Source organism: Saccopteryx bilineata, chromosome 2, assembly GCF_036850765.1.
Source record: "Saccopteryx bilineata isolate mSacBil1 chromosome 2, mSacBil1_pri_phased_curated, whole genome shotgun sequence".
Taxonomy (NCBI): Eukaryota; Metazoa; Chordata; class Mammalia; order Chiroptera; family Emballonuridae; genus Saccopteryx; species Saccopteryx bilineata.
The window spans coordinates 287635307-287650538 of NC_089491.1; the positions used below are offsets into that span (position 1 = coordinate 287635307).

At 36.6% G+C, this 15232-nt stretch overlaps 1 protein-coding gene across 6 annotated transcripts in view; it reads left to right on the plus strand.

The window, feature by feature from the left end:
- RASAL2 (RAS protein activator like 2) overlaps nucleotides 1-15232 on the plus strand; it is a 319973-nt gene that overhangs the window by 260947 nt on the left and 43794 nt on the right. For all 6 annotated transcript variants that reach the window (XM_066261224.1, XM_066261225.1, XM_066261226.1 and 3 more), the window contains one exon: nucleotides 3615-3724. In XM_066261224.1, the coding sequence (XP_066117321.1) occupies nucleotides 3615-3724 (110 nt within the window). The remainder of the gene's footprint in view (nucleotides 1-3614; nucleotides 3725-15232) is intronic.

Genomic DNA, 15232 nt, shown 5'->3' on the forward strand with positions numbered 1-15232 from the left:
CACACTTTCTGATTCAGAGTTCCCTGCTCATTCTATGATGGCACTTGTAGCAGAAACACCATGATGGTTTTTAATCATTCCACTGCCTGTTTTATTTCAGTTCTGCAAACATTCATGGAGCCCCTACTAAATGCTAGATCTCAGACTTGCCCTGGGAATGCAAAGACTATTTAGTCCCTGCCCTGAGGAGTTCAGAGTTTAGTATGGAAGACTGTTGGCACATAAGTAGGCATGCAGCGTACTAAGTGTAAGTCTAGTGCTATTTACTTGGAAGCAGAAGAGGGTCACCTAATCTAGAGCAGGGTCAGGACATGTCAAAAAGAGATACACTGGAGGAGAAAGAGTCTGAAAGAGTGACTTGGCCAGGGACAAGGCAGGAAATAGGAGCAACAGCAGAAATGCATGATGAATGTAGCGAACTTGGCATTTAGAGTTGCTGCAGTGTAAAGCATGAAGCAGGGAATGGCCAGGGATCAGGCTAGGGCGGTTAGTAGCTAACAAGATGAAACCATATCCTATAGGCAGAGTTCCTACTCAGACTACTCTTGCAATAACTCAGACCAATGGGAACAATAATTATACATTTATAGCTAAGTAAACCACCTTTCTAATCTTATTTTTTTCTATTCCCCATCATATATGAGCTAGTGCACACCCTGTGTGTTCTCACCTCCGTGCCGTTTCTTATACTGTACTCCTTGGCACCCCGAAGCCCAAACCCAGCCTATCCTTCTGACCTAGCATATTCCACTTCTTCCTTTGAACTTCTCCTTATTTCTCCAGATGTTATATAACCTCTTCTTTCTCTGAATTCCTGAAATCATTTCCTGTGTGCCCCTCTAAAATATTTAATACCATGTTTCATCAACTCTAAGCCACACATTTGTTCACTTTTAAACAATCGTTGTAGATTACTCTTTGAAGATATACTGTCATAATTATTCTTAAAAGAATCAGTAATGATTGTGAAAAAACATGAAGAACAACTTCATGAGTCAAAAAGTAGTTAAGAGAATGAAGAAGCCTTAGGAATATCTTAATCAATTTATTTTACATATAATATATTCCTTTTATGTGGACACTGTGATATATCACAAAACCTGCCTCAGTAAGTTCTTAAAGAAGTTCTTAATGCAAAATAAAAAGTCTAAGTGATAAAGCATTGTGTTATAGTTTAATTGACAACTTTTTTCTTAGCATACATAAAATAGTGATGTGGCAACTGGTGCTATACTAGATTCAAAGATATAGGATAACTTTTTTTTTTTTTTTTTAGATATAGGATAACTTTTATATGGAGATTAAATATTCCAGGCAATAAGAACATGTACCTTTCTAATCATGTCATATATATTTAGTTTCTAGATCCTATATTATACAAGCTCATTGAAGGTAGAGTTTGTGTTTTTTATCTTTGAATTTATTAAAATACCTGGTATGGTGCTTTTCAACAAATAGATATAAAATAAATATTTATTAAATAAATAGATTAAAATATAAACTATGCTATAAGTGCCACAATGAGTCAAGTTAAAGTAACTGAGTAAACATCTAATTCATTCTCAGTTAACTGCTTAACTGTATTCTTGTTGGAAATTAATTTACATATGGTATTAAGCCAAGCCTTGGTCTGGATCTCACCTTAGGCTAGTGGTTTTTGAACGATCCATAAACAAATCCTAGTAGAATTCCATAAACCTAGGTCTGGTTTGCTGACAGCATTTCTGAACATATTTGGTGACTAGTCCTTGTTGAATAGAGAATTTAGTACATAAGCCTTTGCTTTGGAGAACAAATGACAATGACTTTCCCTACCGACACTATGATTGTACAGGAGACCAGACAAATGCTTGTCTCTAAGAAATATAGCACTTTATAAAACAGCCTAGTTTTTTTCCCCTCCAATCAATCTCTGTAAACTTGAAATAAAAAACACAAGGGGATAAAAAACAACCTAGGGAATTTGTCTATGTGATATTTTCTAGGAGTTTTTACCTTATTCTTTGGGGTACAAGACAACAAGAATGACATAAGCATTTTTCTTTAGTCAGCAAAATAGACTTATTTTGATTTAAGTAAGTTTTTTCCCCCATTTTTTTCTAATGGAGGGAGCAATGCCTGTGTTTTTACAAAACTCTTGGCATAGACAAGCACTGTAGGAGTGCACTGTACTGTTCACTAAATATTTTCAGTTCTCTTTCTAGATACATGATAAGATGGTACATCCTTTCCCTGTTAAAATTAGGTGTGGTCATGTGACCATTTTGTTCAATGAAATGAAACCAGAAGGCACATGAAGTTTTGAGAGTTGGTACATAATTTGTCACATTTTCTTTATCTTGCTGCAGCTACTATGGAAACACATGGATGGAGCCTCTCTTAGCCAGAGCCCCTGTGTGAGGACAGTGTAAAGCTGGGCCCCCGACTTCCTTAACTGATTTGTTTACAGACATGTAACATGTTTTATGCCATTGAGATTATGGGGTTACTAGATATGCACAACCTAGCTTACCCTGGTTAATACAGTCCCCCCCTCCAAAAGAAAAACAACAGTGAGTATGGTGGTAACTAAAGAATATGTAAGATTTGACATGCTGATATTGTCCTACTATTTTTTTTCTTTCTTATGGAAATATTTACTGGACACAGCTTCTTTAAGATAATGATCATTTCAAGGTGACTGTAGTCATTTTCCATGTGTCAAAATACTTCTCTTTGAATTACATTTTTTCAAGGCATTTTGATGTACTTGTATAAGATGTCCTTTGATCTGCCAACAATAGAATTGTGTCCTGAAAGCAGTGATCATCATCATTCATCATTGCATTTGTTCTTTTATTCAACAAACTTTTATTGAAAGCCCATTATTTGCCAGGTGCTAAGATTAGGAAGATGTTCAAGGAACTCTAAGTAGCTTTGTGGGAAGTGACAAGAGGCAAGCAGAGGCCAAGAACTATAAAAGACTTTGTACTTCTGAAGTTCAGATGCTTCTGTGGTTTCATAAATGAGACCCATTTTATTTAAAAATAGTTTACATTTCAAAGTCAGTTTTACAAATATCATATCCAACTTGATATAGACCAAATTTTAGCACTTTTGAGACCACCAATGTATTACTCTGTACTGTTTACTTTTTTTTTTAATTCCTCCAGTGCACCAAGTACCTTCTCACCTCAGGGCCTTTGTACATGCTGTTCTCTTTTCCTGTTTTACTTTAATTAACTTCAGGAAATTACTGGATGCTATTTCTGTAGAAATTGCTGACACCATCTTCATAGAAAGGAGTGTATTTTTCTATATTGTTATGTTTTTAAAAATCTATTATTAGAGTTAATTTCTCTACTATTGCTAGTATAGAAACTATGTAAGAAGTAAGAAATTAAATGCTATCTAAAAGTTTAATTATCCCAATCAGGATAGAAGAAAAAATTTGATCTCATTAACATGTAGTTTCAAGCAACTATTATTGACAAACTAAAAAATTATAAGCTGGGCTCTGTTTCTGGTCTTCATTTAAAAATCTGAATATTGTTTGCAAAGGTAGTGCAGAAGGGTATAGACAGGAAGGTTCCCCTCTGGTTCTCTCTCCCATCGCCTCTGCCTTTTCATTCTAGGGTTTCTTCAGCAAGCGCCTGAAAGGCTCTATCAAAAGGACCAAAAGCCAATCCAAGCTTGACAGAAACACGAGCTTTCGGCTTCCATCTCTTCGCAATACTGATGACAGGTAGGATGCTAACTTGCTTAAAACAGAAAAAGCAATTTTGCAGTAGGTTTTGAGAAGACATGTTTGTCTTCTCTAACTTCGAATCAATGACAGTTGGAAATATCCAACACAAAATTTACTTTTTTGTCTTGCTCATATTGAGGCAAGATCCATAATGTTGACTCAAATACCCAGCCTGTTTAAGAATCTTACAATATTGGAAAGTGTGTGGTGGATACATAGTGCTGTTTCTGTGGAGTCAAGTTCTAGTGGTCAAAGTTAGTTCTTTCTCTCGTAGAATGACTATAATGGATGATGACGATAGCTAACATTTTATGAGTGCTATATACACATTATCTTGTTTAATCTTTATAACAATTCTGTAAGATATTAAGTTAACCTTTTATAATCATATAAGAGGTTCAGTAATCTTGCCCAAGGTCTTACAGCTTCATAAGAAGCAAAAATGGTATTTGAACTTGGGCCGTTTGGCTCCAGAGTCTATGCTCACCGCTGCTCTGTTCTTTGTGTACAGCACATAGAGTTGGTTTTATTGTTTTGCAGTGATGTCTAGAAGACATGTATGAAAAGGAAGCCTGCATTTCTTGAGTAAACCACAATGCTTAGCTTGCTAATGATAGCAACCTCCTAAAATCATTGAATATGTGCACTAGCATGAACACATTTTTAAATACTTCATATTCTGCCCTGGCCGGTTGGCTCAGTGGTAGATAGAGTATGAGCGTCGGCCTGGTGTGCAGGAGTCCCGGGTTCAATTCCCAGCCAGGGCACACAGGAAAAGCGCCCATCTGCTTCTCCACCCCTCCTCCTCTCCTTCCTCTCTGTTTCTCTCTTCCCCTCCTGCAGCCAAGGCTCTATTGGAGCAAAGTTGGCCTGGGTGCTGAGGATGGCTCCATGGCCTCTGCTTCAGGCACTAGAATGGCTCTGGTCGCAACAGAGCAACGCCCCGGATGGGCAGAGCATTGCCCCCTGGTGGGTGTGCCGGGTGGATCCCAGTCAGGCACATGCAGAAGTCTGTCTGACTGCCTCCCCGTTTCCAACTTCAGAAAATGCCAATAAATAAATAAATAAATACTTCATATTCCATTGATAAATAAAATTTAGGAAATAGTTATTTTTTGTATCTTGCCATATCACCATGATCACTGGTATTATTGAGTGCTTACTGTGTGCCAAGCACTTTTGTCATAATCTCTCATATTATACAATGCTAGGTACTACTGTTGCTGCCTTCATTTTACAGATGAGGAACTAGGGCAAAAGAGATTGAGAGACTTGCCCAAAGTCACACAGCTAGTAAGTAGTAGAGCTTGAATTTGAACTCATATCTGCCTTTCATATTTGATACTCGTTTATACATGGGTTTCTTTTGTTTTCAGTAAATCCATTGTTTTCAGTTATATGCAAAACAAATTTGGGGAATATAGATTATAATCTTTATAATGGAAGATTATAGACTTGCCAGAATGACTCCCCTTATTTGTAGATGAAGAAACTGTCCCTCATACTGAGTTGATAAGAAACTACTGCTTTATCTGCTCCTCTTATCCCTGAAACACATTAGAGATGCTCTGTGAAATTTACAAGTCTATTCAATTTGCAGTGTAATCGTATTGTTCATTATCTCTTTTGTACCTCTTTGTATTAAGGTAATTATAAAAAAACTGATCTTTTTCTCATATCTTTTCTTTAGATTCCTATTATTCTGCAACTTTCATCATTATAAGAATTCAAAGCATTTTATGAATAAGTTTTAATAAAATGGAATGACAGATTTTTTCAGAATATTGGCTTTTAAGAACAAGGATGTTGTGCAGCAACTAGAACACTCCAAGCTCAGCAGCCAGTGTGCTAAGCTCTGCAACCTCTGTGTAAATGTGGGAGATGAGGTGATTTTACAGGAGATATACTTTATATTTCAGACTTGCACTAAATATCACTTTCTTACTTTCAAATTAAGTACTCTCTTTTACTCCATTTTGCATTAGGTACCCTACAGGAATTCTTGGATTGGATTACCAAAAGATTATATTCTGTAGGGTCTCTCACATTGCTACTATGTAGTTGGTACCTTCCTAGTGATCTGAATTCATTATATGTGTCTTCCATGCTGTTCTTCTTCAATCAATAGCAGTATTTTTCTGTCTCAAATACAGCATAATAAAAAGGCACTAGCAAATTTTGAGTATTAGACAACCCTTTTTTATTTGCAAAGTCCATTTGAATCATATTTCCTGTACAGAATTTTTCAAAAGCTTTATTCTTCATGCATAGGGATGTGCTCACAGGAGTTTGACATGTATTACAATTTTTAAATAAATAGGCTCCTTTGCCTTGAGATCATCTGAAGACATAGATAAATAGAATTAGGGTAAAAGATATGAATCAACTGAGTTCTTTGAATTGGTACCCTTACAGGTATAACCAAGGACTTTTTGAAGACCCCTGGTTTTCTTGGGTCATATGCATCAATTCCTGAGGTCAGGCCATTTCTTCCAGAATGATACATAGTGTCTAAATCAAAGTAACCAAAATATTTCTATTCTTATGTTCAATCTGTGGAAACTCTAGGTAAACCTAGTAAGCAGCCCTTTTCTCAGTTTTTAAATTGTACAGTAAAATATGCATATATCTTTGTCCTTTTTTTTTTAAGTTTCAGTACAAAAGTACAGGATAAAAAAACTGAAGTCCCCTCTTCACCTTCCCCATCTCCCCATATAAATAACCTTAATAGCAATTTGTATATTTTAAAACTGCTTTAAAAATCCATACATAGCCTGACCTGTGGTGGCACAGTGGATAAAGCATCAACCTGGAAACACTGAGGTCACCGGTTCGAAACCCTGGGCTTGCCTGGTCAAGGCACATATGGGAGTTGATGCTTCCTGCTCCTCCCCCCCTTCTCTCTCTCCTCCCTCTCTCCCTTCTAAAATGAATAAATAAAAATTAAAAAAAAAATCCATACATAAATGCCACATATATGTATGTTTTGCTTGTTTTTCTGTAAATGGGATTGTGACTTGCTTTTTATTATAAATATTTAGGACAACTTAATATTTGTCAGCACATGTAAACTACATCATCTGTTTAATATCTGCCGTCTTACTATGCTAATTTTTTGTAACATTCATACTTCTTTGTTGATTGATATTTAAATTGTTCCCCTTTTTTGACACAAAATAAAGATGTAATGAACATTTTTGAACATGTACCTTTTTGTACCAATGTGATTGGGTCAAATTCCTGAAGTAGAACTACTAGAGTATGGACTTATCAAATTGTTCTTTTAAAAAGCTATACTAATTTCTATGCCCACCAGCAGATTAAGGTCACTCTTATCTTTCAAACAACTGTTTACATGTGATCAATACAATGGATGAATAGTAATAATAAACATGTATATAGTATTTACTCTGTGCCAAACACTGTTCTAAGCATTTTACTAACTCATTGATAATCTCAACAACCCTATGAGGTAGTTACTCTCATGACCTCATTTTGAAGTTGAGAAAACTAAGACAGAAATTATTAAAAATTGCACAAGATCACACAGCTTAGAAAATGGCAGAACTGTGGTTCAAATCCAAGAAGTCTAGCTCTAAGTCTACATTCTGACTTAACCTTTACGCTATATTGCCTCTCAAAAAAAAGGCTGGGGAGTGGAGGATTTCTTTGTTCTAATTTCTATTCCTCTAATGCCTAGTAAGTTGAACCTTTTTTCATGTTTTTGTTTTATGACTTGCCTCTTCATTTCTTTGCTCATTCTTCTATTAAGCTTCTTGTCCTTTTTTTAATGATTTGGAGTAGTGGCTTCTTATTGCAATAAATTCTCACTCAACCTCATTGATAGGTTCTGCAACTTTAAGCTAAATGACATATAAAGAAACCAGTTTTACCCTAGACTAATTGATATAAACAAGAGTTAAGTTCCTACAGTATCTAATCAACATGACAATGAAACCACACTGAATAAAATGACATTATTCAGAACTTGAGGACTTGCTATAATGGTAGGAATTGTAAGGCACTATTATATATATTGCTAATATTTTCTCCTAATCTGTTTCTTATATTTTAAAATTATGTCCCTAAATTATATAGAAGTTTTAGAGACTCATTTGGTCCATTTTATCAGTCTTCTGCACTGTGGCTTACCTGGCCAGAATTGACCAGAATACTGAATTCAAGAAGCCAGGGATCTGTTTCTCATTAAATTTCTCATTATGATGCTGTGCAAATCATCTTATATCTCCCTTTTTAAAGAGAAGGAAATGGTCTATTGAGAGGTATCAGAGAATAATGAAGTAGTGATCATGATATTTTGATTTCTTGAAAGTTTTTGATAACTACAAACCTTACCTACACCCATATTTTAAAAATATAAATTTATTCTAATGAGGTCTGAGTTGTGACATTAAGATGACAGAGGGACAGTTTTAGAAGAGTTAATTTTATTTATCAAAGGTTTGCTACATCTGACCAGAAAGCTTTTCTGTGCAAAACACCATAGGGTATTCTAATGTGCAGACTTGATTGATCAAAAAGAACCTAAAGGCTCTAGGTTTGTCTAGCAAGTTCAATTCTGCTAAGGTCCTAATGGAATTTGGTACCAGTGTTGTTTATTGGATCAATTTATAATGATTCTTAAACTCAGAATTTCCTTTGTAAAATTGTAGGGTATAGGAATAAATAAGAGAGATTTGCCAAATAATATTTCTAAAAAATTAATTTCTTGATATACAGTAACATATCTAATGTATGACAGCTTGTACAGACTCAAAAGCCATGTAGAGAACTAAGGTCATAGCCCCAAAGCTCAAGGAATCCAGTGAATGAAGGAATGTCCAAGAGGAAACGGTGTGAGGTGAGAGCACCTCCTGTCAGGTGGGCCAGGAAAGATCCTGGAGGGCAGTAGCCTGGGAATTGAACCTTAAACAACGGAGAAAATTTGAATTCAGAAACAGTCACAGGGAGAAAGCTTTCCTCTGAATGGAAATAATGGGCAAAAGCAGAGAGTAAGAAATTACAGAGTTTAATAAGAAATACTGGATATAATTTACAATATGTAATGGGATAAGGTAGGAAATAAGACTGGAAAGTGAAGTTCCAGTTTTTGAGTTGATAGATGAAAGCCTTTCTGTTTTTTTACTGTCTTAAACTTATTTAATATAAGGAAGAGAAATAGGAACTCCATCTTTAATGAAACTTGGAGAAGTCTGAATGATAGATTACTTAAGAATGGAGGAAGATCAGATGCAGTTTCCTGCAAAAGGAAATTCTGAAACGAAGTCTCACTTAGGACTCAGATCAGCTGCTAATTAACAGGTATTCAAAATAATGATGGCTTAAACAAGGTAAGATGAATTTTTCTTACTTTTATAAAAGAAGTCTGAAGGTGGGCAGTCCAGGCTAAGGGACCAGGGCTCTTGGTGAGCTTTTTCTCCTCTAGCCAGCCATAGGCTTATCGAGGATCTCTTTATGAACACAAGACAGCTACTGGAGTTCCAGCCATGGCATCTGTGTTTCAGGCTCCAGAAAAGAGGGACCTATCAAAGGGCACCTGTCATCCAGCTAAGTTATTTCCCTTTAAAGTGATTTCACTGAAACCCCATCTAGTGACTTCTGTTTATGTCTTATTGCCATCTATATTTGCAAGAGAGACTGGCAAATGTACCTGGGTACATTGTTGCCCCCAATACAAAAATCCTGTGTTAGGAAGAAGGGGAGGATTGAACATTATGAAGACCACCAGCAGTCTGACATAAGAAGGAGCTTGCTCACCCACCCCAGAACTCTGGAAAGACTCAGCTCCCACCCAGTTCTGGAGGGCCAGCAGCCAGGCTCCCCATAGCAAACCTGAGAAACTAAACCAGCCAGATGAAAAGAACTACAGACACTGATATTTGTTTTCCCCAGAATAATAAAAACATGCCACCACAAACACTTGTGCATGAAGGTTTATAGCCACATTATTCATAAAAGCCAAAAGGTAATAATGACCCAAATGTCCCTCAACTGATGAATGGATTAAAAAACATGACATATTCATGCAGCGCAATATTATTCAGCCATAAAAAGGAATGAAGTGCGGATACATGGTACAACATGAATAAACTTTGAAAACTATGCTAAGTGAATGGAGACAGCCATAAAAGACCATATATTGTTTGATTTCATTTATATGAGATGTCCAGAATAGGCAAATCTTTAAAATCTTTAGCAACAGTAGATTAATGGTTGCTAGCAGCTAGAGTGTTTGGGGGTGCGGGGTGCTAAATGAGGAATGACTGCTAATGGACGTGAAGTTTATTTTTAGAGTGATGAAAATGTTTTCAGCTTAGATTCTACTGAATATTCCACAACTCAGAATATAATAAAATACACTGTGAATGGGTAGTTTTATGGTATGTGAATATATTTCAATAAAGATGTGAAATTATTTTTTTTAAAGCATTGGCCAGGAAGTACTCTACAGTGAAGCCCATTAGTCTGTAAGCTCCATTCCAGCACACAAAGCTTCCATTCAGCTTTTAGTGCTTTGTTCTTAAATATAAACAGATAGCCAAGATTCTCCAGATATTTGATATTTGAGGGGTCTCCAACATGAAAGACAAATAGGAGGGAGGAAAAAGAACCTAAAAGAAACAGAGACAATGCATAGAGCCAAAAACAACTTCAAACATAATGAATATTTTCAAAAGATAAGATAGTACATCTGTGAGACAATAGCAAGAAGGAACACAAATAAAACAAGAAAGAGAGATTGGAAATGAAAAATATGAATCTAAAGTTAAGTCCCTCTCCCAGAAGGTGGAACAGAAAATAAAAAAAAATCAACCCAGAAGATTCTAGTTAAAAAGAAAATAGAAAAACCAGGGAGAGCAAATTGTCAAAGAAATAATACAAGAAAATTTCCCTGAACGAGAAAACTAAGAGTTCACATTGGAAAGGCCACCCAACTCTCTGCATGGTGAATAAAAAAGACAAAGGACACCACCCTGAAAAACACACACACACACACACACACACACACACACACACACACCCCAATTCTGATCATCATGAACTATCAGAACACCGAAGCTTAAAAAATAACTTAAAAGCTTCTAGAAAGAAAAACTAGGTTGCATATGAAGGAGGAGTGGACTGCATTGAGATTCTCAGTAGAAATATTGAAAACTGGAAGTCAATGGAGCACTGTCTTCAAAATTCTGAGTGGCAGTTATTTTCAATCCAGAATTCCATAAACAGGACAGTCCTTGAATGTCAAACTGGGAGTTTAGGGGGTTATCGTATAAGTAATGGGAAACCTGTAAACATTTTGAGTGAGAAAATAACCTAGATAGAATTGTGCTGTGTATGTATGGATTAATTCAGCAATGGAATTTCAAATTACTCGCTTTGCTGATACTAAGTTTAGGAGACCAATTAGCAAAAAGCTGTTTGTAAGAAATAATGAAGGCTCCAAGGAGGGTGGTGGCAGTGGGCATGAGGAAGCAGAGACAAGAAAGGAGGAACATTTTAGAGGCAAAATCAATAGGATGTCACAAAGTCATCATTGTTCCAAAGCCATCTAATCAGATAAAAGCTAGTAAAGTGATTTCCTAGAATCAATATTTGCAACGTTTTCCCATTAAAGCCATGTTATATGGGAAGGGGTAGGGATAAGAGAAGACTTTGATATTTCTGCTGTTAGTTCAAATGTACTTTGAAAAGCTTGTAAAACTAGGAAATGCTGAAAAATGGTGGTGAACTACATTGTTGGGCATTTCAGGATTTCAAATGCCTATCAGGTTGCCAATCTTACCCTGGAAGTGCTTCTTAAATCTACCAGTCGTAAGGTAAAGATAAGCACATGTAGTAGAATTTTATCAGCCCCTTCTGACACCCCTCAAATAAAAATCTTCAAAGTAATTCTCTATTCTGAGGCTCACTGACAAAGCCTGGTTTTAAGGGAGTTGGCTTGTTTGTTCTTTGTCAGGAGATACCTAAAACTAAGGGTGGTGTTCATTTGGGGGGGATTTTTTTTAACAATATACCCAGGTTCTTGAGTTTCTCCTAATTAGAACTATTTTATTTAACTATTTTGAATTTATATACTCACAAGAAGCTGTAAAAATAATATATAGAGTCTTGCAAGCCCTTCTCCCAGCTTTCCCAGTAGTGATATCTTATAACTGGAAATATATCAAAACCAGGTAATTGATATAGATACAATACTATTAACTAGACTACAGACATTTTTAAGTTTTCCCCATTTTCATATGCACTCATTTGCATGTGTATATAGTTTTATGCAATTTAAACCTATGTGTACATTTATGTAACCACCACCACAGTCAAGGTACAGAATTGTTCTATTACCAGAAGGAACTCCCTCTGCTACCCTTTTACAGTCATACCTGCCTCTCCCACCCATCCTTGTCCCCTAGCAACCACTAACCTGTTTTCCATCTCTATTGGTTTATTTCAAGAATGTTATATAAATGGAATTATATGGTATGTAACCATTTAAGATTGGCTTTTTTTTAACACTAAATAGAATGCCCTTGAAATCCATCCAAGTAGTTGTTGCATCTATCAGTAGTTTTGTTCCTTGTTATTGCTGACTAGCATTCCTTTGTATGGATGTATCAAAGCTGGTTAAACCATTCACCCACTGAAGAACACTGGAGTTTCTAGTTTTTAGCTATTCTGAGTAAAGGTACTGTGAACATTTGTGTACACATAAGTTTTCACTTCTCTAGTGTTAATACACAAGAGTGCAATAATTGCTGGGTTGTATGTTTCATACATGTTTAGGTTCATAAGACACTGTCAAACTATTTCTAGAGTACCTGTACTGTTTACACTCCCTAACCTAGTTATTGGGGGTGTTTTGTGTATGTCCCAAGAGATTTTCACTTCTGTTTTCTTCTAGAAGTTTTATAATTTTTAGCTTTTATATTGACTTAGAATTTATTTGTGTTCAGTCCAAGATATTAATCAAAACTGTACAAAGTTGCCCCAGCCAAGCCAGTTCCAGGGAGTCTGCCTGCCATTGTCTTCCTCACATCTACCTCTATACAGTGCCTGACATGTAATGCACACCAAGTAATTATTGGATGGATGGGTGGCTCATGCATATATTCATTTATTCAGCCAAATCAGAAACTAATGGGAAAGCAAAATGTCAAGAATTTAGGAATGATTAACAAGTAAATGTCATTGAACTCCATCAGTTTTTTCTTCTTTTATCCTCTTTTCACCCATACTTAATTTTATGGCAATAATGCGACTAAAAGTCTAACAAAATTCAGAAAAAGAAAAAGAAAAAGTATTCTTCTTTTCACTCAGCCTTTAACTGGTGTGTTAGTTGACTTGGTTTATGAGTGTGGTTCAGTTGAGTTTTACAGGTTTTTTTTTTTTAATTCAGTATAATTGTATGGATATTAAATTGTTTAATAGGCATAGTTGAGTTTACTCCCTTTGCAATTTAAGGGCAAAAAAAGGTATATTACAATATACAATTTCTGTAAAGAGATTGTCCTGTTGGAGGCTAGTTGAATTTTCTGCCCTCCAGAACGCTTTGATACTTATAATCTTATCTTCCTTCTGTGTCTACCTTCATTGTATGTGTATACGTATTTGTACCAAAATAGGTTGGGCGTCATTTTTGTCTACAATGATAAATTTTCTTCTTGTGTGTTTATTCATTTTAAGTGACAACTCAGGTTGACAAGTATCCTTTTTTACCATTAGAAGCTGGGCTCATTATTAGACCATCTTGTCTAGAGACTGAGAACAGGGAGAAGGAAGATCAGCAGTGTGTGTTATGTTTCCATAAATAGCCTTTTGTGTGGCTGGTTGTGTGTGGGTTTTTAAGCTAACATAAAAGCAATGAACAACATAAGCAGGGGCTCCGGAGCGGCTTTAACTGCAGTAGGTAACCAAGCCAGTGCGGCTAGAGAGGACTTTTTCCCCAGACATAAAAGAACTGTGGTAAATTAGCTTAATTTTTTCTTTCTTCCTTCCTTAATTCAGGAGGGAAACCTTGAAAAGTAAAGCACAGGAAAGAATCTGCTCTTTCAAACAGAAGACATCAGTTGGATGTTTTCACGGATATGAGGTTTAAAAAACAAATTAAATCAGAGAACAAGTAAAGCTATATTTCCTCCAAACTGAGATCTTAGATGCAATTTAAAAAAAAAGATTAGACCCTATGTAAATTTTCTGGTATTAGGATAAGCAAACCTCATTGATTACCTGGGAAGTGTTCAGGCGAGGCAGACTGCCAGAGGACTACATACCGATGAATGTAAGTGTGGATTGCTGGCTGGCCTAAACCGTCTCTTCAAGAATTCAGTGGAGCAGGCTGGACTTGAAACTGCCAAGCCAAGCAGAAATTCACCTGCACTGAAGTACAGGATTTTGTGTGGCAATAAGCATTTTTAATTAAAAGTTTCCCAAGTTTGGGGCTGAATCTGTAAACACATTGCAGATTGAGCTAGCACATCCAAGCACCATTGGTGCTTGGGGATAATCTGGTTTTGTGAAAGACTGGATGGCTAAACTGAGTAAAATCCAGCTGTGTTGTACTTAACACTGCACTAATCAGAGTTCTTTGAGTCCCTTTTTCCCCCTCCATCCGCTTATCCAATGGGGTGTGTTGGCTCCCCATTGCCCAACCCTTCACTTCTGTCTTTTAAGACTCATTTCAAACAGGGATGTGGGTTAAAGCCATGTAATGCTCACTCCCTGCAGTAAGTGATAGGCGCACCTGCTTTCTAGTTTTTCTCTTAAATAGGTCAGAAGTGGTAGGTAATCTTCATCTGCAACACAGTTCAATTTTTAATCCCCTTCCCATCGCATCACTAGAGGCCTTGGGGTTTCCACAGAAATCAAGGTTGTCTGCTAACCTTAAAACAAAAACATAAAAACACGGCATTCCTTAATTAGAGCAAAAACTCCTCCTGGGAAGCAGTTTCTTGATTCAAGTGAGAACTTGTCAACTTGGAGCCCTGGATTATCCTTACAAGGGATTTGGGGTTGGGGTTGGGGTTGGGGAGTAGCGGTGTCAAATTGGACTGGAAAAAAGTGTCTTAAACTTTTATTACTCTCTCAATAAACCCACATTCTGCTTTCCATTAGAGAAGTGAACTGCCAACAAGCTGCGAAAGCTCTCTAGTCAGCAGATCTAAGAAAAACCAATTCTTATGAAGGTTCAGGAGGTGGTGAGCACGCTGTAGGGGGGATCTGAGGTTATGGTGCATTATGTAGAAATATCTGTACAGACAATGCCAGCCCCCCTCCCCAACCCCTGCCCCCAGCCATTCCCAGGCTGCTTGATCTTCCTGTTTACTATAATCCTGCTTCTCTGGGAATTACTTCTGTCTTCTCAGAGACACTTTCTTCCCAATATAGGAAGGGCTTATTTATTCAGTAGTAATGTTGAACATGTTAGTGATTTTGGTGTTCAGCTCATTGTGTGGTGTATGTGCGCATACACACACACACACACACACACAC